Here is a 26,130-nt window from a genome sequence, read left to right on the forward strand (position 1 = left end):
CTTGATCCGGGGTTTCTGTTTTTAAATTAGGCATTCATACAAGTTTTAGGTGCCGTGAACATCAAGAGTTAATGTTTAGAACAACGTGCTTTCCTTGTCTTTCCAGCGTTGCTGTGTTGCACACGCTGGTTACGCTGCTGGTGCCTGTTTGAGGCCCTTGGGCGAGGGGTGTGTTGTCTTCGTTAGAGTAAACCCGAGTGGGGTGCCCTGAGTAAAGGCTGCAGGGTTTCCCCACAGAGAGAGCAGGGTGAGGTTATGTTATTAGACCACATAAAATGTAGTTCAAAGAGACTCTTTTTGTGGGCAGCCCAGGTATGTTTGTTCTGATGTTGATTTTCAAGGGGCTGGTTAGAACTTCGCCATTTTCTCTTGCAACTTGAAAGAAACACCACCTTTTACCTTAGAGGCAGAAAAGTCGCCAGGAAATGATGGAGTTTCAGAGTGAGAGAGAGGAGATAAAAACCGCATGCTCTTCTTCAGTTCAGCATTACATCCGCTACTTTGAATGGCAGCTGCTCTGGTTTTTGAGCGTAAGCCAGTTTCATTATGTATGGAATTATCGCTCGTTTCTCTGTGTTCTCATTTAACTGCTTAATGAATTTAGATGTGGACATACATATTCAGGTTAAAATACGATTTGCCGTAGTATGGTTGCATGTTATGATTATAGACTTATTGTTGAGCATCTTTTTATTCTGACTTTCAACTTCTTAAACAGGGATATTTTAAAATACCTATGTGCAGGATTTAGGTTGGCAAAATGGCATCGTTTGCAGTGATCTTTATTCTTTACGTTAATACAAGAGAACTCTTAGCAGATATCAGTGCAGTGTTCTGACTGATGAGGACAGTACCGCTGATAGTACCTCTGCAGATGCAGTGCCCCCTGACTGCGTGCAGGGGTGTTGGCAGGATGCTGACAGCAAGGCAAGGGCACCCCCTTCTGAAACCAGCAGTGTCACTGGCATCCAGGTGGAGGCTGGAGACTTAACCACCCAACCTCTTCCTCTAGTGGAGGAGGTAGAGGGGGAAAGTGAGAACATAGGGATTTACTTCTATGCCGCCTTCCAAAAGCAAACAAAAATAATGAGAATTTTTTCTGTCGTATCTGAGAATTTTTTTCTTCGTCTGTCTGAAATGTACCCTGAAGCTTCCTACATAAGTAGGTATGCACGCATACACAGCAAAAGGGAGGAAAAAAGCTGACACATCAGCCTCGCATGCCCCTCTAACATATTCCTTCTGTATTTGCAGGGAGAACTAATCACCTTCTATTACTATTGGAAGAAAACCCCTGAAGCAGCAAGTTCTCGAGCCCACCGTAGGCATCGAAGACAGGCTGTGTTTCGGAGAATTAAAACTCGAACTGCTTCCACTCCAGTCAACACTCCCTCCAGGCCCCCCTCCAGCGAATTCTGTAAGTGGAAGCTAAAAGCAATGCATTTATCTTTGTTCAGATGCAGGGAGCAACAGTAATGTAATGATGCTTTGCCTTCAAGTGAATAAAGCGAGCAAATGGAGTTCAGACAGTTGCCCTCTCCTGTTCCTATACCATTATGCTGCAGTGTGGTAGGCGTCTGTGATCAGCAAGTGCTGTGTGCCATTCTTAAGTGCAAAAGCATCATGTAAGGATAGAAACATTGACCTGGCACTGAATTTTTCTACTTTTCTTTTTTCTTCAGTGTCGTGTGTTGTATTTTTTCTAGGCTTTTTACAGTAATAGGAATCAGAAAATGCAAAAGAAGGAAGTCCTGTCCCTTTCATCCTTATCTGGTGATGCATACTTTCTGCTCTAGTTCAGTCTCTGTGCTGCAATTAGTAATTCTCTATCTCTAAAGTGTCTAAGAAGTATTTTGGCCTTGATTGAAGCAGAATTGTCTAAACAAACAATAACTACCCAAACCTGTGAAATATACTATGTTATGAAAGGTTATGATGAGTAACGTCCGAATGGATATGTACATTTTTATCCTTATGTAAAAGGCTTGTGTTACCCTTTATGTTTAAAGTCTTTCTAGGACTGAAACACTTCACATGTTATGGAAGGCAGCAATTGGCAGGGTGGTATTAATACAGGGAAAGAAGAGGATGTGGTGAGCAGGCAGGACAGAGAGCTGAGCAGGGAGCACTGGTGAGGTAGTAACAGAGGGCTGTTAATTTCTCTTCCCTAAATCTGACAGGATTTATTGCTGATTTCCGTGTGCTCAAAAGTGAGAGTCTTGACTCTACAGCTCAGTCCAGGATATTCAGCACTTAAAAGTGCATGTGGCTGGAAGGACCCATCCATATGGATCCCACTGCAGTAGAAAAGAAAGTAATTCAGTAGAAGAAGCCAAGTTCTAGCCTGATGTTAATTTTGCATTTAAGGTTTAACACTGGTAAAAATTAGTGTAGAAATTGTGATAGTGCCAGCAGCTACTGTTGCAATGCCAGAAGTTGTTAAATGGGACCCTGTGTTGGTTAGAGTAAAGCACTGATGACAAATGTTAATGGAAACCCAGTAGTTATTCCCTCTCTACAACCTGCACGTATGACAAAATATCCTCTCAGAACCTTCAGAAAAAGCAGTATTCTTGTATCAACATCAACTTTCCTAATTAAAGATGTGAACAGAAGAGGCCACACATCAGAATGTTTTCCTAGACGGGGCTTTTTGCTTGTGAAAAATTAGACTTACTACAACGTGAATTTATAGCAAGTGTCTGGAAAATGTCATACTCTAAATAAGAAAAGATTTGCTCCTGAGTTTTTTTTTAAAAGATGATATAGGATTCAGTTTTTGTGTAGGTGTATGAAGAGTTTTTCCAAATACTTGTGATGTTGGCAGATCTGCAGTAGTTTAGTGCTTTTTAGCTGATAGCCTTGTAATCAGATAGTTTGCTGTATGCTGCTTGCCACAAGTGAAAGTGACCCTCTAATATTCTTCACTTCTTCAAAAAATGATATATTGAAATGTAATTTTCTCAGGACTCTGACTACTCTAAGGAGGCTTACAGTAAGAACTGGAAAGCTGGTGGTATCTGTGTTTTGCCTCTTTTCCAAAGACATCGCAGTGTTTTGCAAACCGGCATGTTATACATAAGCAGTGTTTCATCCACCTGCAAAACTCTTTGGGTGAAATATAAGCTCTTGGGTGAGATATATCGACTGGCTGACAGAGCACAACAGCAGTTCCGCATCCTTTTTCTTGAAAGTTGTACTTTAGGAACACAGCCATCTTCATTAGCACAAACAATATTTGAACGACTACATAACTGGAGTAGTATCACATACTAGATCAAAAGTTCTGTGAGTTACATCACTTTGTGTATTCCTGAAATAATCTTTTAATCAACAGACTGAACAGTCTGGCCCTGCTTAATTTGCAAAATGTGAAGCGTTGGCATTGATAATTGTAGGAAGTCACAATGTATGCGGGAACTGTCATTACGGTTATTCAGCCAGGTAGGAGGAAATAGAAAATCTTGCTGAATTGTTTTCCCTTTCCCTTTTCTCCCCTCATTCTTTACTTATTCAGTGGACTTGAGCTCGGCCAGCGAAGATGACTTCGACAGCGAGGACAGTGAACAGGAACTGAAGGGCTACGCCTGTCGTCACTGCTTCACAACCAGTATGCGCCTGATACATTGCTGTATCTCTCTTCCTTCTGCTACTGCCTATTTAACACAGGTTCATTCAAGCAAGAGCAGTTCTTGTGCGTGTACAGTGTTTCAAAAAATGTAGGGTTGAATTAACACTAAAATATGCAGTATTTTTGGAAGAATTAATCGTGATTTACAATTGCAAACTAGCATTGCAGTGGCAAGGGAGAATCCTGAGAGGTAGATATGTATACAGTAAAATCTACGTCTTAACAGAATTCTTCATATAATCCATTTGCGGAGTTGTAAATCAGTATTGAACTGTGACTGTCACAATACAAAACTTTTTTTATAATGCACTAAGGCTGTTCTGCAGTAGTTTCACTTCTCTTGGACAGCTTTCACAAACACTTTTATCTGGGTACATTCATAGCGTTGAGGTGTGAGCCTCTGCGTAAGTAAGGGAAGGGAGAGATGAAAGTTCACAATTCAAAGTTAATAAACCACGACTTTGGAAAATAATAGCAACCTAGTCCCTAGATAAAGCAAATGAAACTTTTCCCTTATTTTTAAAGCAGTAGTTGCCTAAGTAAAGAAGTAGCCTGTAACGAGGCACTGAAAATCTACATTTAAATACAAGCTAAGCCTGGAACAGGATAGAGTTTTCCAGAGAGTTTCCCATCTTAGATTTCTGTACAAAAGCAGACATTTCTGTAATCGTTAGTGTGTGAATTTTTTATTTATTTGTGTTTTAAATAATGCAGTGTGTTTGTACATACCTAGTAGATTGTGAATGTCTAAGCTTTCACTTTACCTGCCCTAAGCCTCCAAGGACTGGCACCACGGCGGTCGAGAAAACATCTTACTGTGCACTGATTGTCGCATCCACTTCAAGAAATACGGCGAGCTCCCACCCATTGAGAAGCCTGTGGACCCTCCACCCTTTATGTTTAAGCCTGTCAAAGAGGAAGATGATGGACTTAGTGGAAAGCATAGCATGAGGACGAGGCGGAGTCGAGGCTCGGTAGGCTTAATACTCTTCATTCTTTTGCTTTTCAGCCTCTTCTGCAAAGAGGAGGCATTGCCTTGAGAATGATGATTGGACTTCTAAAATGACTCTTGTTGCCTCTGCCTTGCCTGTTTGCCATTGTATGTTCCTGCAGCTAGATTTATGTATGCAAATGTGAGATTTGCTGACATGCTGAGGGTGAGACTTGCTTCAAAAAAGGAGCTGATGTGTCTCTTTCACGAGTTTTAGTCAAACTATTCTTCTTTTCTTTTCTTTTTCTTAATTCCACGAATACAAATCTTCCTTTATATTGTATGGATGAAGACAATAGACTATTAGCATAAGGGAGTACTTGACCTGTGTATCACTGCAGGTTTGGTACAAGTATATATCCTTTTTGCTGCTGAGTCCTGTCAGAGATAAGCCCTTGGGCTTGCTTTAAAGAAAGAGTTTTAAAAGTTTAAATGCTACTCGTGTTCTCTTCACATGACTGCCGTTAAAAATCCTTCGTCCACCAAAAACTGTGGTTCACTGCTGTGGGTAGTGTGCTCTACCACAAAGGCTTTACTCCGGATGAAATGCCAGGAGCCTTACTGTGTGCAAGTCACTTTTGAGGACTCCAGTGGGAACACCACATAATCTGATGCTTATTTTGGTGTTTGGCTAATAGAAAGCAGCAGATTTCTTCTGCTCTTTGTCCTTCCCTGTCCACCTTTCTGAACATATTTACTTGACCATTATTTCTAAATATCTTGTCAGGCTACGTTATCAGCTTAAGGTTGGCTTTATCATTTCTCGGTAGCCAGCCATCCACACAGCTACTAAATTGGAAGAGAAACAAGTGAAATAGCATTAATTATTGCAACAAATTCTACTGTGATTCCTTATTTTATAGCAGGAGCACATTGAAACTATTACGGTTTTTAGAAATTGCTGTTGGCTGCCTGAATGCTTCATATCTAGGTTACTCTTGTATCTGCCTTGTTTTATGCCAACAGATAGACTTTTTTGTTTGTTTATAGAACATGAGGGTCTCATCCTAAGCCCATCCATTGTGTGCATGCACACCTGCCCTTTAAAAAGAAAACCTAGCATGCAAGCAGTAGCTAGGGGAACATCTTTCTCATTTCCAGCAGGCACTGCTTAATAAAATAAGCAGCAGATAATGTTTCTGAGTAGGCAAATTTGCCTCCTTTTACTTTAAGCCAAGATGAGCCTTCAAGGACATGGTAAAAACGTTTAATGCTTTTGATTTTTCTATTTCTCAAGCACTTAGCAGGGATACTCTATCCCGGTCCCTGCTGTAGCACAGGAAACTAAAACGTTGGGCAAATACTGTCTTTGATATACTTCTATTTCTGTTAAACAAATAGATGTCTACACTACGTAGTGGTCGTAAAAAGCAACCAGCCAGCCCTGATGGTAGAGCCTCACCTATTAATGAAGACATCCGTTCCAGTGGCCGTAACTCTCCCAGTGCTGCCAGTACCTCCAGTAATGACAGCAAAGCAGACTCAGTGAAGAAGTCCACCAAGGTAGAACTTCCCTGTTCTTCTTTTGTGTTAGAGCTGGACACTTGAGACCTCTTCAATCCACTGAATGAGATGGAGGTTCTAGCAGGCCAAGGAATCTCTCGGTGACCTAGAAATTCCTATACGTTTAGATGAACAAAAAACATAAGGCTGTGTCTGACCGATGCTTTGTTCCCGTGTATAAGGTTATGTAGCGATAAAAAGCTACTGAGCCGTTTGCACATAGCCATACTGCTCTTATGGTACACTCATCCTTCAATTTCAGATATAAATGCAAGCATTGGCTTACAGAAGTAGTACAGATCAGATACGCTATGTCTGAGACAAGTAGACAGTTCTGAGTTTTTTTAAGCACTACTTAATCTTTATTTATAACAGAATATGAATAGGTAGTAACTGTGACTGTATTTCTTACTGTTTTTCCTGTATGCATATTTGCTTGATTTTCAGAGCAATTTTACTATTTAGCCTATTCAAATGAACAAGTGCTTTTCCAACTGAGGAGACAAAGCTAGGTGAAGAGGGAAAGCTTGTCATTAAGCAGGATAAATTGAAAAGTAGCAAGTTATAAAGAATGACTATTTTAAAGTCAAAACCAGAGCATAGGGCAAGTTGTCACATGTTAATACTGAGAACTTAGCAAAATGTAAAGTTAGATTGGGTAATTACATGATGTATAAAACTATGAACTACAGTAGGAATTTTTTAAGAGCTACTCCATAGTAGCCCTATATTTGAGAGGATAGGCCTCTCAAAATACTAGGAGTAAAAGCAAGAGATTCATACAGTACAAAGAGGATTATTCTTTGACTATCTGCTGCAGGAAATTCTTGCTCCATCCTCTCTAACAGCTAGTGCTGGCCTTCATCACGCTGTACTGGTATGGAGCTGATCTAGTATGAAAGTTCCTGATGGACTTGATTCTGCAAAGGTGAAAGTGGAAACAGTACTACCTGATTTAAAATATTCCTTTGAATTCAGAGTTTAAAGCAACATCTACCTGATGTGATGGGGAATGCTTTACCTGAGGATGACCCTTGTCCTTATAGCTTGTGTGCAGGATTTGTTTGCAAGGTGCTCCTTGGGTTTCTGTCTCCAGGAGCAAAACTGTAGCCTTGTTTTGAATCCCATCTTAAGTTTGGTATCCACAGGGGGTGGCTAGAGTATTATGTGAATGCAAGTCTTGTGGGAGCAGCTCTTTGCAGATGGGCAATGCAGCAGTAGCTCTAGAACAGATTTCTCTGCCCCTTGATTGGTTAAGGGAGGCATGCACATTGGATTACTGTTAAATACTGCCTATGTTAGCTTCTAATCAGTTCTTCTGCTTCATAGGAACCCTACTGGTTTTATTTGTATGAATCTTTGTAGTGATGGTATGTGCTCCATTTACTTTTGCATTTACATCACTGATAACTATTCTCTTCCATTTCGTTTGTGGCAGAAGGTAAAAGAAGAGGTATCTTCTCCTCTCAAGAACTCCAAGAGGCAACGGGAAAAGGCAGCTTCTGACACAGAGGAACCTGACAGATCCAATGCCAAAAAATCCAAAACTCAAGTGAGTCCCACAGAAGAGGAATATTTTCACTTTGGGAAAAGAGATGAGAATGGGAGGAGGTGAAAACCCAGTAACAAATCAAAATCACAAAATTGATTTAAGCTGTGGCAAATTGTAATTTAATATGTGGCTGGAAAGCCGACCCCTTTTATAGTATGTTCTTTCTGTTGGAGAACAGTGGAATGAGGTGAAGTAAGTCCAGGAGTCCTTTTTTAGTCTTAATAATAACAGTATAGGACTACAGCTATGGCCCTACCACTTCAGTTTTTTGGGTTATTTTTTAATTGTGTTTGCTTCTTCCATGGCAAATTAGAAAAAGACCTCACCAGTGGAGGTCTCTGAATTTGATCGTACCACAGCCCGAATGAAATACTTTTAGGAGGCCTCTTCAGCCCAGTGCGGTTGGGCGTTACTCGGTGCAGTATATTAGGTGCATGACTTGTTTTTTGCCTGACCAGGTTCACTTCATGCACTGGATTTGGGAATTTTGACCGCTAGTTTTTCATATTGGCATTGCTTGTTCCGCTTTAATTAAAATCCTGCAGGGTTGGTATGTCTGCTTTAACATGTATAATAGGTTTCATCCTACAGTGTGCTGGTAACGTTCTGCGAGCAGTTTCCTCATGCACACGAGTTACTCTTTCCTTTGTCCCCGCAGGAGATCAGCCGACCGAACTCTCCCTCAGAGGGTGAGGGCGAAGGCGAGAGCTCTGATAGCCGCAGCGTCAATGACGAAGGGAGCAGCGATCCCAAGGACATTGACCAGGACAACCGGAGCACATCACCAAGCATCCCTAGCCCTCAAGACAATGAGAGTGACTCGGATTCATCTGCTCAACAGCAAGTGCTGCAAGCACAGCCCCAAGTGCTCCAGGCACAGGGCAGCTCCGGTCAGGCTCCTCCTCCTACACCACCTATATCAGCCCAGTTGCCAGCATCACTGCCAGCAGTGTCAAGTGCTGCTGCAGCTCCACCACAGGTCTCACCATCAGCATCCCAGCCTTCTAGCCAGCCCCAGGCCCCAGCATTGCCACCTCCTCACTCTCACATACAGCAGGCCCCTGGTTTGCACCCACAGAGACTCCCATCACCCCATCCACCTCTGCAGCCTCTGAGTGTGTCACAAAGCCAGCCGGTCCCTGCCTCTTCGCAGCCTCACTCGCAGCCTCCACTCCACAGCCAGGCACAGCCTGCCCCTCATAGCCTGCAGACCCAGCCCCTTTTGTCTCATCCTGTAAATCCTCAACCATTTTCCCTCCCCACTCAGTCATCTCAGTCTCAGGTTCCCCTTCAGACACAGGCACCATCTCATTCTCACTCTACTCTTCAGGTTCAGGTAACACAGCCTGCTCTGCCAACACCAACCCCACTGCAGCAGACTCAGCCTCCGCGGGAGCAGCCCCTGCCCCCAGCCCCCATGGCCATGCCTCATATCAAACCTCCCCCTACCACTCCGATCCCTCAACTTCCTACTGCTCCATCCCACAAGCACCCTCCTCATCTCTCTGGCCCTTCTCCATTCTCAATGAATTCCAACTTGCCTCCACCACCTGCTCTAAAACCCCTGAGCTCTCTCTCAACCCATCATCCTCCATCTGCACACCCTCCTCCTTTGCAGCTTATGCCTCAAAGCCAGCCACTGCAGTCTTCGCAAGCCCAGCCTCCTGTACTGACACAGAGTCAGAGCCTTCCCCCATCCACCAATCACCCCTCGTCTGGGCTCCATCAGGTGTCCTCCCAGCCCACCTTTACTCAGCATGCATTTGTCCCAGGAGGCCCACCTTCCATCACCCCTCCTTCTTGCCCCTCCACTTCCACACCACCCACTGTGCCTGGCATCCCACTTCAGACTTCCATCTCCACATCAGCAGCTTCTAGTGGGAACGTGCCAGTGGTGACATCCTGCACACTACCACCTATCCAAATCAAAGAAGAAGTTCCAGATGATGCTGAGGAACCAGAAAGCCCTCCCCCTCCACCCAGAAGTCCATCACCAGAACCTACTGTGGTGGATACGCCAAGCCATGCTAGTCAATCAGCCAGGTATGGAGACTATCAGCAGTGCTTCCTGAATGCACTCTGTCTTTCCATGTAGCAGGACATACCCAAAAGCTTGCACCTTTTGCTGGTACAGTGGAGTTGAGGTGTTACTGACCTTGAACTGGAAATTAATTCTGCAGCCAAATCGGATTGCTTTTCTTTTTGACAAGAAAGCATTTTGTTAAGGGCTTCTTCTGCTTTAGTAGAGACATTATGATAAGCGGCAATCTTGTCTTTTCCACCTTTTGCCTTCCTCAGATAGCTATGGTAGACAACTGATGCTGCAGCTGGACCTTCCTGGCTCACTTTGCCTAGTTTGCCGTGAAGTGCCCAAGTTGTATGAGTGGAGATTTTGCATGTTTGTTTTTTCTTTGTCTCCTAGTTGTTGTTTTTCAATTTGCTGATCATTTTGTAGTGGGAATCAACTGAAATGGTGCTTATTTATACTATGCAAGTTTCTTAAATGCATGTGAGAAATGTGGGAGTTGAGTGTATTTTACGTTTGTCGTTCCCAATTTCTGGCATGATACTACTTTGCTTTTCTGGAAGGGGTACTATGTTAGCCAGCATATTCAGGTATTACAGCTTGTACTTCCAAGAAGAGATTTATACTCTGCTTGTCTATGGAGTAATATGGTACAATTAGTTCTTCGCTTGGCTTTCAGGGAAGCAGGTTATGTTATTGTAACTACAGAGTGCTATTTAGTTTTTCTTCAATGTGAAGCTCTTAAATCCAAGACTCTCTTATCTTTCCCAGGGCTGAACTCTTTTTGTTTCTCCTAGGTTTTATAAGCACCTGGACCGTGGTTACAACTCGTGCTCAAGAGCGGACTTGTACTTCATGCCTCTAGCAGGGTCAAAACTGGCCAAGAAGAGAGAAGAGGCCATTGAAAAGGCCAAAAGGGAGGCAGAGCAGAAAGCCAGAGAAGAGAGGGAAAGAGAGAAAGAAAAAGAGAAGGAAAGAGAGAGAGAGCGTGAGCGTGAAAGAGAAGCAGAAAGAGCTGCGGTAAGTTTATTTGTAACTAAGAGCTGTATAAGGGTTTTGATCTGGCAGGATCTGAACTGGATAGTGATTGCAGAATGCAAGCAGCCAGAAGTGTTTTAATTGCACATACACAGTCAGGTACTTGTGAATGTTGGGAGCCTCGTATATTAAGTGAAAGCCAACAGACTATGAGCATCTCCTGGCCTGCCTGTTACTTTCTCTTCTCTAAAGGAAATGGAGAGTTTCTGTTCCAGTTTGTTTCTGATGAGAGGGAAGCCAGTACAGCTGGGGATAACTAGACCATGTTTACGTTTACTTGGAGCAGAAGTTTTGAGATGAAAAATGCTCCCTAAGTGCAGATAGTGAATTCCCGTGTGTTTCTCTACCTTTGAAGTGCAGGCAAAAGAATGTTATCCCCTGAAAAGGGGAACTGAAGGCTTTCTAAATTTGAAGTAAACTTGACTAAAGGCACATAATTTATTTTTATGGGAAGATCCAAACTTCAGTCTTGAGGTAAAAAGCCAATATAACTAATCCCTTTTCTGTGGCTTGGTGGAAAGGAATGCTTACTTTTGGGCCTCCAGAATTGGCGTAATTTCTGTTGGTGCTGAAAAAAAAAAGTATTACAATCTTCTTCCATGGTGCATTTCAGAGATGTAAATCATAGTTACGTATCTCTGCAGGATTGTAAAGGTGAGGATATAGCACCTGTTCATTAAGGGATATGTCATGTATGAGGACTTGGCTTTATTTTGGGGATATTGCACAGCTGCTAGGGGTAAACTGTGCTTATTGCCCTCCCCAGAGGTGCTGTGCTGCCTTTGTCTAGAGGGAAGAGCAGGATGCTAAATCCTGATGTGGACAGAGTGAAACTTTTTGTGCTGCAGACTGTGGAGATGAACTTCTCTGGGTTTAGTCAGTTTTACAATACAAGCGAGTGTAGAGAGAGGAGGAAGAACACTTTGCAAACAAGACTGGTAGTCTGTAGTAATGTGTACCAGCTAGCTGTCACCCATGTGAGGATGCAGGTAGTAGAGCTGTTAGCGCAGCTTTGAGTCTGCCATTACAACGCAGTTGTTTTCTGGCCTATGGGAGAGACAGAATCCAGTTCTTATGCAAACCACACTGGAGCTCCCAATTACAGGAGTTGTGAGGCTCAGCAGACTGAACTCAGCCCCCTTTGGAGCTTGAAGCACAGAAAAGGGGAAAGCATGCCTGCTATGTTTTTAAGCTAAATGTGCTGAACTAAAAGTCTTTTCCCCCATTCTGTGCAGCAGAAGGTATCTAGCTCCTCCCATGAAGGCCGTCTTGGAGAGTCTCAGCTCAGTGGGCCAGCACATATGAGGCCTTCGTTTGAACCTCCACCAACGACCATTGCTGCTGTGCCACCTTATATCGGTCCAGATACACCTGCTTTACGAACATTGAGTGAATATGCACGTCCTCATGTCATGTCACCAACAAACCGTAATCATCCCTTCTTTGTCCCCCTGAACCCCACTGATCCACTTCTGGCCTACCATATGCCTGGCCTCTACAATGTGGATCCCACAATCCGGGAACGAGAGCTACGAGAGCGGGAAATCCGGGAGCGAGAAATCCGGGAAAGGGAGTTGAGAGAGAGGATGAAACCTGGCTTTGAGGTGAAGCCCCCAGAGCTAGATGCACTGCACCCAGCTACTAATCCCATGGAGCATTTTGCCAGGCATGGTGCACTGACTATTCCCCCAACAGCAGGACCTCACCCATTTGCTTCCTTCCATCCGGGTTTGAACCCCCTTGAAAGAGAGAGACTTGCACTGGCAGGCCCACAGTTACGGCCTGAAATGAGCTACCCTGACAGACTGGCAGCAGAGAGAATACATGCCGAGCGGATGGCATCGCTGACAAATGACCCGTTGGCACGGCTCCAGATGTTCAATGTTACGCCTCACCATCACCAACATTCACACATACATTCGCATTTACACCTACATCAGCAGGATCCTTTACATCAAGGTGAGCCCAGGGAGGCGGGCTGGGCAGATTGCTAGGGAAACTCTCTCAGGAGCTGTTAGCAGAAGTCTGCCCAAAACCAGACAGACATTCTGGAATTATGAGCAGCAAAATCTCCAGCTTTTTGTACGTAACATTGGTCTTGGTATTGAACAAGCTTACGATATCTGAGTGTAGCCCCACTGTATGACAGCATTGCTGTATAACAAACGGGCTACCAAATTTATCATGTTTGAATTCTTACAGGCAAATGCTTTCTCTGCCCACAGGGGACATTGAAGTACTGCTGGGCCACAACCAAAATAGCTGGATTGTGTTTTTAGATGAAGTAGTTTTTCTGTGCTTGACTAGTACTATAATACTATATATTTTACACTCAAGTATATGATCCTAATTTGTTCTAGGGCAGAGTTGTCCTGTTCAGGATAAGTTTAGTGAAACCAATACTGTTCTGCATGCTTATGCCTTGTCAGAAAAGGCACTGTACACTATCACTATAAAAGGCTTTCTGTTTTTTTTAACTGCTGGAGTCCTAGAGTGCCATGTTACAGTGGCACATGGTTCACAGGTGGAAACTCCACTGAGCAAAGGGGATTCACTAGGAGAAATGTCATGGAACTGGTAGCACTGCTGATGCTGATGGCTGTTACACTGAGTTACAGCTGGAAGGGAGGTCAGACTGGTATTCTCATACAGGAACTGTAAAAAATCAGGAGAGAAAGACTTTATCTCCCTAGTCCTTTGACAGGCAAACCATCTGACTTTAGCTGAGCTGAAATTCTGTCACCATTCTTGTCAGAACCATCTAAGCTTATGAGTTGGCAACTTTTTAGTTACATTTTTTTTTCGTGATTTACATTATTCTTGTGGAATATTTTCCCAGTATGTTTAATATTCTCAGAAATGAATTGGTACCTTGTTCATTTCTAAAACAAGCTGCAGAGTTATTTTTCTGAGCATGTCCTGAATCTGGAAGGTAGGGTGCTAAACTGAAGTTTTCATATTTCTGGTAGCAGATTGGAGAGAACATAGCAAGCAAGGCAAAAGGTGCAATAGCAGCCAAGTCAGAAAAAGAAAGCAGTCCAAACACATGCAGTGCAGCTCCTGGTGCAGCTGGCTACAAATGTACTGTTTGTGCAAGCAAATACAACATAGTTCATTTTGGAGTATAAGCATTAAACGTAATTGGGATATCTGCTTTCTGGAGTAGGGACGGAATTGGAGTATGGTTACAGAAGCCAGATAGTATAGCAAGGAAGTCAGCAGGGTCTCGTGAGATTGTTAGGGGATGTGGGAAAGGGATGATTGCGTGGAGGATCAGTGTTCTTCAAGCTGTTTGCTTTGTTCATTGGTTGACATTGACTTTGTGCAAATTATGGACAGATTTCTCTGTACAAGGTTTACATCTTCAGGTCAAATAGTTTACCACCTCTCCCAGGAACAGTTACCGGAGTTCAGCATGTTTCTTCCTAGGCTTATCTATGGGAGCAGATCTGTAATTAGTAGTCATTTGCACTGATAGGTAGAAACGGGATTGCTTATTTCCACAATCCTTAGGACTCTCTAGAAACCCAACTGAAACAGTCCTGTTCATAGCCATATACTTGAGGTCATTTGTGATAGCCAAGTACAGGAGATTCCTAGGAAGAGGGAAAGGAGGAATAACATTGGACCTAGAGACCCTAGGAATGAGAGGTGACCTTATACACAACTGTGCAGAGTTTGAAAAAAAGCCTGGCATGGGTTTGTCCAACTGCTTTTGGTTTTGGCAGCCATTTTTCTTTTTGTATCTGTTCTGTTTGCTGGTATAATAATTGTCCTAAATGTGGAGGGTAGTTTGTTGAATGTAACAGCTGGGGCTGTTACAAAAAGAAGCAGTTCTGCTGATTCATGACAGCTTGTTGCTGTCCTTGAACTGCCCTGCTGTCATGCCAGCACTACTGTTGCAGAGTTTGGGGCAGAAGGTGGAACAAACAGATTGGAGAAATATAACTCATTCCTGAACAAGTTCCCCAGGCCAATCCATTGCACAGGTGCACCAACAAGCAGTGGTAGTGAAGAGGCGTGAACAAGCGGCTAGGAGGTGAAGAGCAGATCTGTTTTTTTCAGAGACAACAGAGTCAACATGAGGTGTTTGCCAAGAACATGTGCATGCTGAACATATGGGGAAAATGTAATTATGATAATCAATTAAAATCTCTATCGGGAGAGATCTTGCAAGACAAAATAAAGGCAAGAGCAATCCTGTGCAGCAAGATGTTTTTCTAAGTCCTCAGTGTTGAACAACATCTCAGTTTGCCTGTGTTAGGCTGAGCAAGTCTGATTAGCAAGCACTGCTGCAGTGTGTATGGGGGCTTGAAAGAAACAGCTGAAAATGAAAGCTTAGGTGTTTTTGCTATTTGCTGTTTCCTGCCACTTGGTGGATTTCTTTTTTCTTGTTGAAATTAAAAGCCTTGGGTTGTTGCTTTAACAATTAAGACTGTTTGGCAAGCAGATGTCACTTTAAACACTTGAAGATAGAAAAGTGGGTTTCAAATTGGATGGAGCTAAGCTCCTGGTAATTACATGCCAATTAGGCCAAATGCTGATCCAACTCAAGTAGTTACAGGGCTTTTGATCTCTCAATAGTGATGCTTCCCCAAGCAGTTGATTGCTTTATTTTTTTCCTTGTTTTAAAGGTTCAGCAGGACCTGTTCACCCGCTGGTGGATCCTTTAGCAGCTGGGCCCCATTTGGCACGCTTTCCCTACCCACCTGGGACCATCCCCAACCCATTGCTAGGGCAGCCACCTCATGAGCATGAAATGCTCCGGCATCCAGTCTTTGGTGAGAGCATTTTATGGACCTCTTTGGAGGCTGGTCTTTGGTCTGCACTGTCGTGTTTTCTTCCAGGGCATAGCATTTCTTGGAAGGGGGGTTGGAGGAAAGGAGTTGAGCTGTGACTTCACAGTTCTGACTCTTTCCTGATTATGCTGGCTAATGTGTGTACATTTTGGGAGATACAGTATAATTTTGGAGACAAATGTTATTAATACCTTCTCTGGAACTGAGTGGCTGTGGCATCTGTGATGACATGGTGAGTGTAGGCCTGAATTGAGAGGTCAGGACACTACTCTGCTTACTGAGGTGTTTACCATGTAATCCCGGGCAAGTTGCTCCCTTTTGCTGGCTTAAAAAAGAAAAAAATGTTTCAGGTGATAACTCTGTGCAGCCCTCATAGCAGGAACAAATGTATGTTTGTGAAAGTGTGTAACTCTGTCTGTCATAGGTACCCCTTACCCACGAGATCTGCCTGGTGCCATTCCACCTCCTATGTCTGCAGCCCACCAGCTGCAGGCCATGCATGCTCAGTCAGCAGAGCTGCAAAGACTGGCAATGGAGCAACAGTGGTTGCATGGGCATCCTCACATGCATGGTGGTCATCTACCAAGTCAGGAAGATTATTACAGGTGAGAGGTGCTATCAAGGCTTTTGGAGACTATGCTCAGCTTCCTTCATCTTTTTCTTTCTTCTAAATTACTGCCTGCCTTACTGTGTGCTGAGATTATCTTGATGCACCCATGGAGGATGTTCAAGCTGCAGTAAGATCTGATTTGGACATAGATGATGGGCAGCTGGGAAGCTAGGTCAGAATTACTAACACGAGGTGGACTAGCTGAGTCTTGCGTTGCAGGACTACCTCTGATTGGGCTTTTTAGTGTGTGACACATTACAATCTCTGCTTCCATGTCTCATACTTTCTAGAGAAAGGTAGAGGAGGAGGGTGGGAAAAGCTTTATGAATGAAAAGTGGAGATGAATTTATCTGCCAGTAAATCTGAAGAAATAACTAAAGGCAACAGAAGATTGAAATGTGTGAATAACATGCATCCCACAATAACAGCTGAGAAGACCTAGGTGAATCATGTGAGTCTTTCTCCCCACAATGCTATATGGTGTTTACAGTAGAGTGGTTTTCTTAGACTGCCTTCCCTGACACCATCTTATTTTCTATTTGGCAATGGTCACTGATGATGTATCAACTCAGAAGAAAAAGCCTCCAGCACTGAGCAAGGATCACTTCAGCATATCTGCATATAGTAAGGATCTATAGGACGCAGCATGTTAAATACCTGCCTTAAACTGTTCTGCTCTGGTGTTTCACTCCTTGCTTCTGCCTTCCAAAATTGCCTGCTGGTTTTGTACTGTGGGGGCAGCCAGTCTACCTACTGCTGATTGTCATTTTGTGTGCAACTGCAGAGAAAGCTAAATCTTGATGAGCTGGCACTAGTGATCTTGCTCACATGTAAGGAGTGCTTCAGTAGAGAAAGGTCATCACCTTCTTCCATGACAGATGGTGTTATCAGTGCTCTTACAGTGGTTCTCATTTTGTGCTGAATGATCAGAAGTCCTGTTTCAACCTCTCCCCACTTCAGGGCACCTGGGCAAGGTTAGCAGGAAGTCAAGCTGTCACTGAAGTGTCATGACACCTCCTTCATTTCCTTCATTTGTTAAAATAAGTTTTTTTTTCTCTTTCAGTCGACTGAAGAAAGAAGGCGACAAACAGTTGTAATAAATTATTTATTTGTAATGCTGTCTTGGAAACCCCAGTCCTTGGGAAGGAATGGAACATTTTTACATACAATAAGAGCTACAAAAGGAAAAGAATATCTTATAAAGATTTCTTTATATATTTAAAACAAGCAACCACCCAACGAGTAGAGACTTATCAGCATAGTGTTCATTTGTAGAGAAGATTTCTCAAGACTGGTGTGGGTCTCCCTGCATGACAACGTATTCAGAAGCCTATTGAAAATACAGGACTGTATGGAATATTCAGAGAACTTCCTGCAATCTTGTTTTTTTTCTTATTAGTTTGTTTTGAGTAGGTGCTAGAATTCACAAGTCACTGTGCGTGAAGAGACACTCAATGCATCTATATCTATTAAAAAAAAAAAACAAGGATTGCAAGTAGGTGGCATAACAAGCTCTGAATCCAAGTGCTATAATAATAAAAATCTACTTTTATTTTAATACATTGTAGGAAATCTTCATAATTTTAAAGAAAGCTCAGTTCTGCAGCATGGCTTTTTAAGTCTGTAAATAATTTTTTGGGTAGAGGGGAGAAACAAAACAAAATTCCAGAAACATTTATCTTGATTTTCAGTAACATCACAAATTGTGAATTCCTACCTGGTGTTGACAGAATACAGAGTTGATTTTTTAATAAAAAATATATATAATTATCCCTTTAATTAAAGGGAATGATGGGTGTCAATAATTTCAAATGGGTAAAAGCTTGAAATTTGGTTTGGAATCAACAATAAGCATTAAAGGGAGTTGCAGGGATAATGTTGCAAATGACTGTTTCTGTTCTTTTTGTTTGTTTGTTTGTTTTTGTTGGGTTTTTTTTTAGTGTTACATCTCTGTTCTGCAGATGATTTCTGTTGAGTTGGGTTTCTCAGCAGTATAGGTGTCCTTGGAACTAGCTTACCATTTTGATGCCTACTTTAAAGTGGCTGTAATATACTTCTTTCCATTACCTTTGAATCTTAATTTAACTACATTAGTTTTAGACTATCCCTTATGGAATCAGTAAATATCAGCAAAAGTTCAAAAAATAATCTCTTCTAAAATCCTTTTAAAAAATGTTCCATGGCTCAAACTAGTACAGCCAGAATTTTGCATGCATGTGCATATTTTTGAAGGATTTGCTCTTCCTGGCCTTTTGTGTTTGATACATTTTTAATAAAAGTGGACTAGGCAACTGGTTTAATGCTTTTAAAGTTGTTTTGCAAGATCAGTCACTATTTCTGTTTGGCTTTTTTAGTTTCATTTTATGTAAACAAAAGCTTTTTAGCTGCCACCGCAGTTCCGTATCTCAGGAACTTACTGCTTTGAGATTAATCAGATATATAGACAGTAACATTTACTGACTCCCAAAACAATAGGTCCACACAGAACAACTCCTATTGGCTTAGTTCCCATGTAGATGGTAAAAGGAGAGGCATACATAGAAGACCAGTGGGCATCATTTTTATAGACAGCTCTGCAAACTTATCTAGACAGAATTTTTATTTTATTTTATTTTATTGTTTTGCTATGTTTTTTTGCCAGAGCAGAGGGTGATGCAGCCAACAGACATATGACTCTGCTGGCCATGTTATCTACTGGTGCATAACCTCCTCCCAGTTATCTCCCTTAACTTATGAGGGCTCTATCTCTGCTGTTGTAGACTGTTAAATGTGGTGGTCGTGTCATAGAACTGTACTGAGCCATGTTTGATAAACTTGTAGTTAATCATTCATTTTAACGGAAGGCATGGCAGGACAGTGCATCCACTGCATGGGTTGCAAATCAGTGTCAGTGTATTAATGCCAAAATGTTACTGTTGAACAGTTAGTAACATCAGTTGAGGAATTACAAGCTTGTGTTAGGGTATTCCAGGTCCTTTTAAGGCAAAAGTGTCATTGGAGAGAGAAGGGCCTATTTCAGCTGATTCTGACCTTCCCTCTTTTTTCTATCCTCCATTCCAGATTTCTCAACGCTAAGGAACTGCAGTAACATTTAATCAGTTCCATCTGCTGTGTTTGAACTCTCTGCGAAGGCGTTAGCAGTAACAGCTAGTATTTCTGAGATTTGGAAACCAGGAGGTCAGCCTAGAATCAAGGATGGTAAAGTTTTCTTCAGTCAATGCCTTTAGTCTGTGTCTGCAGTGATCAGGTGAAATAGTTAATAGTTTTCTAGTGAGTAACATTTTTAATGTTTGTGGGAAGAGCTAATAAGATTGTCCTGCCCAGCAGAGAGAGCACCTCAGTTTACTTAAGAGATAAGTAAACACATTTCAGTTAAAATCCTCTTCTTCCTCAGTTTTTACCATATGGGATTTGGGGAATGGGGAGTTCAACCACCTTGGCCATTTCTTCTGACCCTTCTCTCTTGCTGTTACTTTTTTATCTATAGTTCTTAAAAAGATGCTAATTTCCTCCCATGGTTTTCTCTTCCTCTATATATTTTTTTCAAATGTTGCTTTGCAATCTGTGTTCAAAAGCTATTAGTTGATCCTGATTTTTTCAGATAAGCATTCTGATTGTTTGAATATTAAATATTATTTTGTGTTCACATTCAGCAAAGAAGCACTGAGGTTCTTCCATTTTAGACCAGTGATTAACTACAACTTTACATGCAGTGGTTTTTGAAACCATCTTGGTGTTCAATGCCCTTGTTAAAACAATCCAGACCTTTTGATTTTCTTTAAGAAATCTCTCTTATTTTTCCTCTGTTTTAAAGATTTATTTTTAATTTTGCTTTAGTGTTTTTGAAACGTCTCTGTTGTTCTATGTCGTCATGGTTGAGCTTGTTTCACTGCACCGTTAAAGCAGAGTGTACATTCTGACTGCTACATTTATATATATCTTGAAGCTTAATGTATATATGAGTAGTTTGCCATGGGATAACACAGTGTAAACAGAGTAGAAACCCAGAAATCGTGACTTCTGTGTTCTCTCCATTTGAGTATTTTGTAATTTTTTTGAAATATTTGTGGACATAAATAAAACCAAGCTACACTACAGCAGCCAGGTTTTGCCTGCAAGCCAAGTGTGTCTGTTGATTGTTGTTAGTGGGAAAAGAGTATTTCCATCTGGGGCAATGCAGGATTCCAGCATGGCAATCTTGTCTGTTTTAAGGCTGTCCTGTCTCTTTCTTGGCTTTATTTTCTCCTTAGAGGTTATTTCAGTTTTAATATACAGTACATAAAGCACCAACATTATGTCCAGTTCCAGAATGTATTCTGCCTGCCTGAGGCTCATTTATGCTCTAGAGTCATACTGCATAGTTTCTGTATTTTTTTCCATAGTTAAGCAGTCAAACTGAAAAGAACAAATGTGCACGGATGTTCCAGTTGTCATGACTTCAGGGGCTTTCTGTGTACAGTGATAATGTGTTGTTGCCACTAATCTGTCTGGGCCCAAACAAGTAGTTAAAATAAAATGAAGTATGTGGAGAAGCTCACATTGCATCAGCCAAAGAGTAGTAGAAAAATAAGAAATTCTAAACCAAGAGGACAATTTCCTAGATTTAAGCAGAGTAGAAAAGACTGCGTACTGTCATCTCTCCGTAAGTTAGCTTGTGAACCAAAGGTGTTGGAAAATAGCAAGGGAGAATCAGGCCTGGTGACCCACGAAGTGTAACCCTGAAATTAGAATAATAGTACCCTAAAATATACTGCAGTACCTGAGATTTTCTGTGCATCCTATTTTCCAAGAAAGGTTTTGCTTTCTGCTGATAGTCTTCATACACACAGCTGAAACAGAGCTGGCAAGAGATAGATCCGTTTTACAGTAATGGTAATCGCAGAGAGCAGGGTGCGCAGTAACTCATTGTCTGTTCATTGTCTACTGAAAAGTAAAAGAATACTTTCAAATTGCATTACAGTTACGTTTGTGTACATTTGTACATTCCCCCACTTATCAGAGATTGTAATGTGTTTGTACGAGCTGTTTGGGTGTTCCATTTTTGCAGTCTGTGATAATCAGTGTCTGCAAAGCTGAAGAAAATGTTGCAGTGCCACGGAGAGAGAAGGTGAGTACCTTTGCCGAGTAAATGTTTGGTCAGAAGGGAGACAGTAAGGCTGCATTCTTGATCTGGTTCTACTTTGTGTTTTGATAAATGATTTTGCAGAAATAGTGAGATACCCTGACTGTAGTTCAAGCTAATTAGTGCTGTGAATAGCACTAATGTGAGAGAAGAGTGCCCTGGTGTTTCGGCATGCTTGAAGGAGACAGAGCAGTATTTGTGACAAATTGCAAGGGAGTTTGGAGCTGCATATTTCAAGAGCCTGCTCTATTTATACCCTGTGGCATTTGGAAAGGGAAGGTCAGTTCTGTATGCTGGAAATAGCTTCTTAAAGTGCTTTTTCTGAGGCTAGCTTGAACATTTGCTATGGTCTTTATTTTGACACTATTTATTTATTTATTTTCTTTCTTAATTCCGTGTACTTAACAGAAAACTCCAATGAGCTCAGGTTGCCCTCCCTTACTTGCTAGAGGTGGTTGAGTTTCCAGGCTTAAAATGATGAACCTTTCAGGGATGAGGCTGAGGGAGATTTTTATTACTGCATAAACAGAACAATGTAGTGCCTATTGCAATGTTGGTCTCATGTTAATGATGCATTGGCATTACAAGGCTAAAGACTGGAGAGCCATCCATCACATGACCTTGTTATACATGCGTTACCAGGCTTGACTCTAGTGCCATCAGCTGTAAAAAGCCACACAGGCTGCAGGATTTCCATCCAGCCTATGCCATGGATAGCTTTTTGTTAGTATTTGTTAGTTCTTTAAATTTTTTCCCATGCTCTTACCACCCACAATGTCACTAGAAAGAACCAGGCTCTGCGAGGAAGTTGCTTAGCTTACAGGAACTTACCTTACTATAGGGACAAGGCTCAATTTCCCTTATCCAGGAATGTGTATCTGGGAGTGGAAATTAAGGAGTAAATTGATGCCCTGGCCTTGGAAAATAGCTGTGTGTGGAGCTGCATTTCACTTTGCCTGGGGACTTGGTTTTGCTGGAACAGACTATTAATTGGATGTGTGAGATGGAAATTTCTCTGACGTTGCAGCTTGTTTGAATAAACCCTAATTACAAAGTCTGGGCAATTACAAGTAAAGGAATCTAGCATTCTGGGTCTGATAACATGTTTGAATGTATGCCTTCAAAATACTCAGCCACAGCTCTGGGCAGGGAGGATACCAAGTTAGATTGTTTTACTGTCATCTCTCCTTCACAGCTTAGTGGGTTTTTTCCTGCATTAGTAAATAAATGGGTATCAATAGTAGTATCTTAGGAAGCACCAAAAAATGTTGGATAGCAAAGGAGTAAAGGCACACTAACCAGTTTTCCTAAGAACTCCACTGAGCTTTATTGCTTCATAAGACTGAGGCTTTTGTCTGTCATTAAAGGAGTGGTTGTGACTGTGTTCCCTCCTTGGAAATAAGGGGAGAGCATTAACAGAGGGAATGTACCCTGGGTATTTTGAAGGATTTATCTTCAGTACATATGCAGATCCCTGTAGCAGGTTGTGCCCTTGTGCCAGTACATTTTTCACATGTTGCTTGTTCAACTCCTAGTGCCAACATGTTACTTCTCAGAGGAGAAAAATGAGTAAGATGCTGGTTCTTTAGGATAAGCAGGTGCATGTTTGCAACTGCTGCCACAGTTTGAAAGGCATAAAAGTGTGATGTGATACAGAAATGATTTGTAAAGTGCTAGGGCTGACACAGAGCCACTGTGAACTGTCTCATTGCTCATATTAAAACAGCATTTAATTAAACATTCCATCACGTACGTGTTCTATGCTGATGTACAGGGACCCTCCAGGTGAAGGCATACTGGCAGGAGAGCACACAAGGGAGGTTTATCTGCAGCTGCCTCAGCATATGGGAGAGACTTTGTCTGCGTTTGTCTAGGCTGTACTTGTTCTGAGTTGGGCCCAGACCCGGAGTCTAAGCAAGAGGCTTCAGTCCCTAGGGTGGCACTAAGCTGTAAGTGCTAATTCACAGAAATGACAATACTTAAATAATCCCTTGACTATATTCTGTCTCAGAATCTCGTCGTCATCTTTTCTTCACTTTGAAACTCTTAATGAGTTTATTCAGTTTCTTGCCTTCTTCAAAAGGCAGATTAAGCCTTTTTGGCTCAATGGGAGGATGTGCTTCACCTAGAAGGTTTGTAATCCATGTCTGTCCCTCTTTTTTGTCCATCAAGTTGCTGCATTAAAGCCTGATCTTTGCTGAGTTTTGCTATGTGTGGTATTGACTGCAGGTGGAAATGCTTTTTTTCCCAGTGTATTGCCAAAGGTTCACTTCCCAATTGTGGAAAGAGCTATGCTGGAATGAAGCTGACTGATCCCAGGATATTTATGCCTTTCCTATAAGAATAAGAACAATAAAGCACAGTGTTACTGAATATACTTATATTCTTTGCTTTTACTCTTATAGTTGTGTTGTGCTGAAGTAGGACAAGTTTGTAGAGTAGAGAAGCCATTGAATGATAGCAGCAAGAAATGCAGGTCAGTTATCGTACACTGACATCTCTATAGCTGAGGATGTCGATGCTGGAAACTCCTCATATAGCTTAGGGAATATGCAACCCTTCTTTAGGGAAGCAACCCTAAAGAAACCTTTGGAAGATGCTCCCACTCTTGCAATACTGAAGCAACATACCATGCATTTCATTTGTAAGGGATCCTGAAGACTTACGGTAACTGGGTAAATGCAGGAGGTTAAGTCTACATAGTATAAATTTTCAATGCTGTTAGTGTTTTACCAGCAGCATTGAATCTGGCCTGGTGTCAGCATGCAAGTGAACTGTCTCAGCCTAGTAATAGAAACCCTAGTAACTGTTCAGTACACAAAAGCAGGGCATTTTAATGGAGTTGCCTTTGTGCTAGGAGAATAGGTTTCCTAAAACGTGGGAAGCTACTTGCTGTTTCTCCCTGGAATGATGATTCTAACCTCCTTTCACCTGCTGACATTGCTTTGCTACAGATCATATGACTTTAGAATACAGTATGCTTGCAGCTGGATTATAGAAATATTTTTCCCTTTTTCCTTCTGTGTTTGAAGCAAAGCTCCCTGGTTTTACTAATATCTCCTGGAGACAATACCTGGGACCAGAAACTACAGGGAGGTGCTGTGACAGGAACACGTTCATCTAAATGTAAATGTTGCTTTCCTGCCTCAGGCTGCCTTTTAAGAAGCTTCCTTCTGTGGGAAGTTGCTAGGAGGTAATGGTCCCAATCAATTTATTCATGTCAAGAGAAGGTCTTTTAAATGCTTATTTGAAATGTATTGTTTTAAGGTGATATGACCACATTCATTTCTTAAGCAAGTGCTTTAGTTGAAATAAGGAACAGGGAGAATAAAGGAGAGGGAAAAGAAGTTATATAGACTTCCAGCTAAGGCTTATTGCAATTTCTAGGGGCACAACTTGGGCTGTTGAGTGCAAGAGGTTGAGAGCACTAAGGTGGCTTAATATTGGGGCACAAGACATTGTCTGCTGGGTTGAAGTGGGACAGAGCTCTTCCTCCCTGTGCACTGGGGCAAACTCTTCTGTTTTGTGGATGGTGGTTGAGTAATGGAATCCAATTCAGAGTGCCTGCCAAAAACAGGGGAGGATTTTTTCTTGAGTCACTTCAGTGTTACAGTGAAGTATCATCTGTCTGTAGATTATCAACTTGGGCAAAGTCAACTTGAACTTCTGTATCAGACCTCCTCCGATCCTGAGAAAAAGGAAACTAGATAAAGAGGTGCCAGACCAAAGCTCAAAACATAACTCTTTCCTTTACATATTTCATATTTCATATCAAAGTGTGACTTCTGTACATGTTTCCTGCCAACAGCCATGAGTTGAGCGGTATATGCATGATATTTAAATTTATTTTTTTGACTTAGACTTTGGTTTGAGATAACCTCATCATACTGTTCCTGACAGCAGAGGCTAATAGGCATAGGCAGGTGTTGAGACGATTTAACCTATTCCAGCAATTGCTCTCAAACATTGTAGTCCTACCTGCAACTGCAGGTTGTTATTTCTCTTGAACAGCAGCAATTTGGCATTCATAACAAATTACTTAATGGCCCATTGAAAGATAGATGTATCCCTTAGGGCCTAGGCTGATGGTTTTGCCAATCCATGAGGGTGCTGTTTGGTTTTGCCACAAATCCCAGTGGTGGTATGCTGTGTCTTGGTTTCCCTGTGTGTAAAACTGAGATAAAGATACTCATCTGTACTAAATTCCATTTTACTCTTCTGAAAGAGCTTTGAACAGATGATTTTATAATACTTATATTCATGCAATGTAGATGGAAGAGAACTTACTGTTAGTAAAGACTTTCAAGCCCTTGAATCTTGAGAGTCACATGATGAGATGAGATTTGAACCTAGGTTGCTGGGGTTACCTGTACCTTCTTTTAACCTTTCTGTGCCAGAGCCGTGATGTCCTACCAGCAGAACTAGGCCTAAGACGTTCTCTGGGAAGCAGGGAAAGTCAGCTTTGTTGCACTGGCTGACTTTCCACCAGTGATGAAGGAAATAACAGGTTGGAGTTTTACCAAACACTATGAGATCTTTTAGGCCAAACATTGAGTGCATATATTGTTAAGGTGTCCATAATACCTGCTCTGATACAGACTCCATTGGCATCTTCCAGTAAGTGCCTGAAATTACGTGGTGTGAATCTGGGCACTAATGCTGTGGAGGTGGTGTTGGAGGAGGCAATAAAGCAATTCTTCAGTCACCATTGCTGCTGACCAATTACAGGTTGGAGCAGGAGAGTAACCGCAGAAGTGCTCCATACTGTTCTGCTGGTTACACTACCTTAAAGTAGGATAAATGCTGCTGAAGTCAGCTGGAGTAATTGAGACTAACTGTTACAACATTGTCCTTAAGT

The 26,130-nt window shown here is 41.9% G+C and overlaps 1 protein-coding gene across 7 annotated transcripts in view; it reads left to right on the top strand.

Moving 5' to 3' along the window:
• The window catches only part of RERE (arginine-glutamic acid dipeptide repeats), a 248,613-nt gene extending 228,340 nt beyond the window's left edge, over positions 1-20,273 (top strand). For 6 of the 7 annotated variants that reach the window (XM_062593138.1, XM_062593142.1, XM_062593143.1 and 3 more), the window contains 11 exons: positions 1,255-1,417; positions 3,518-3,610; positions 4,406-4,605; positions 5,964-6,125; positions 7,564-7,677; positions 8,336-9,720; positions 10,501-10,723; positions 11,977-12,700; positions 15,376-15,522; positions 15,965-16,145; positions 17,214-20,273. In XM_062593138.1, coding sequence (XP_062449122.1) covers positions 1,255-1,417; positions 3,518-3,610; positions 4,406-4,605; positions 5,964-6,125; positions 7,564-7,677; positions 8,336-9,720; positions 10,501-10,723; positions 11,977-12,700; positions 15,376-15,522; positions 15,965-16,145; positions 17,214-17,247 — 3,426 coding nt within the window. In that variant the 3' untranslated portion in view covers positions 17,248-20,273. The remainder of the gene's footprint in view (positions 1-1,254; positions 1,418-3,517; positions 3,611-4,405; positions 4,606-5,963; positions 6,126-7,563; positions 7,678-8,335; positions 9,721-10,500; positions 10,724-11,976; positions 12,701-15,375; positions 15,523-15,964; positions 16,146-17,213) is intronic. The other variant, XM_062593141.1, reaches the window with a different exon arrangement.
• Positions 20,274-26,130: the final 5,857 nt, after the last annotated feature.

Source organism: Rhea pennata, chromosome 22 (assembly GCF_028389875.1).
Source record: "Rhea pennata isolate bPtePen1 chromosome 22, bPtePen1.pri, whole genome shotgun sequence".
NCBI classification, from domain to species: Eukaryota; Metazoa; Chordata; class Aves; order Rheiformes; family Rheidae; genus Rhea; species Rhea pennata.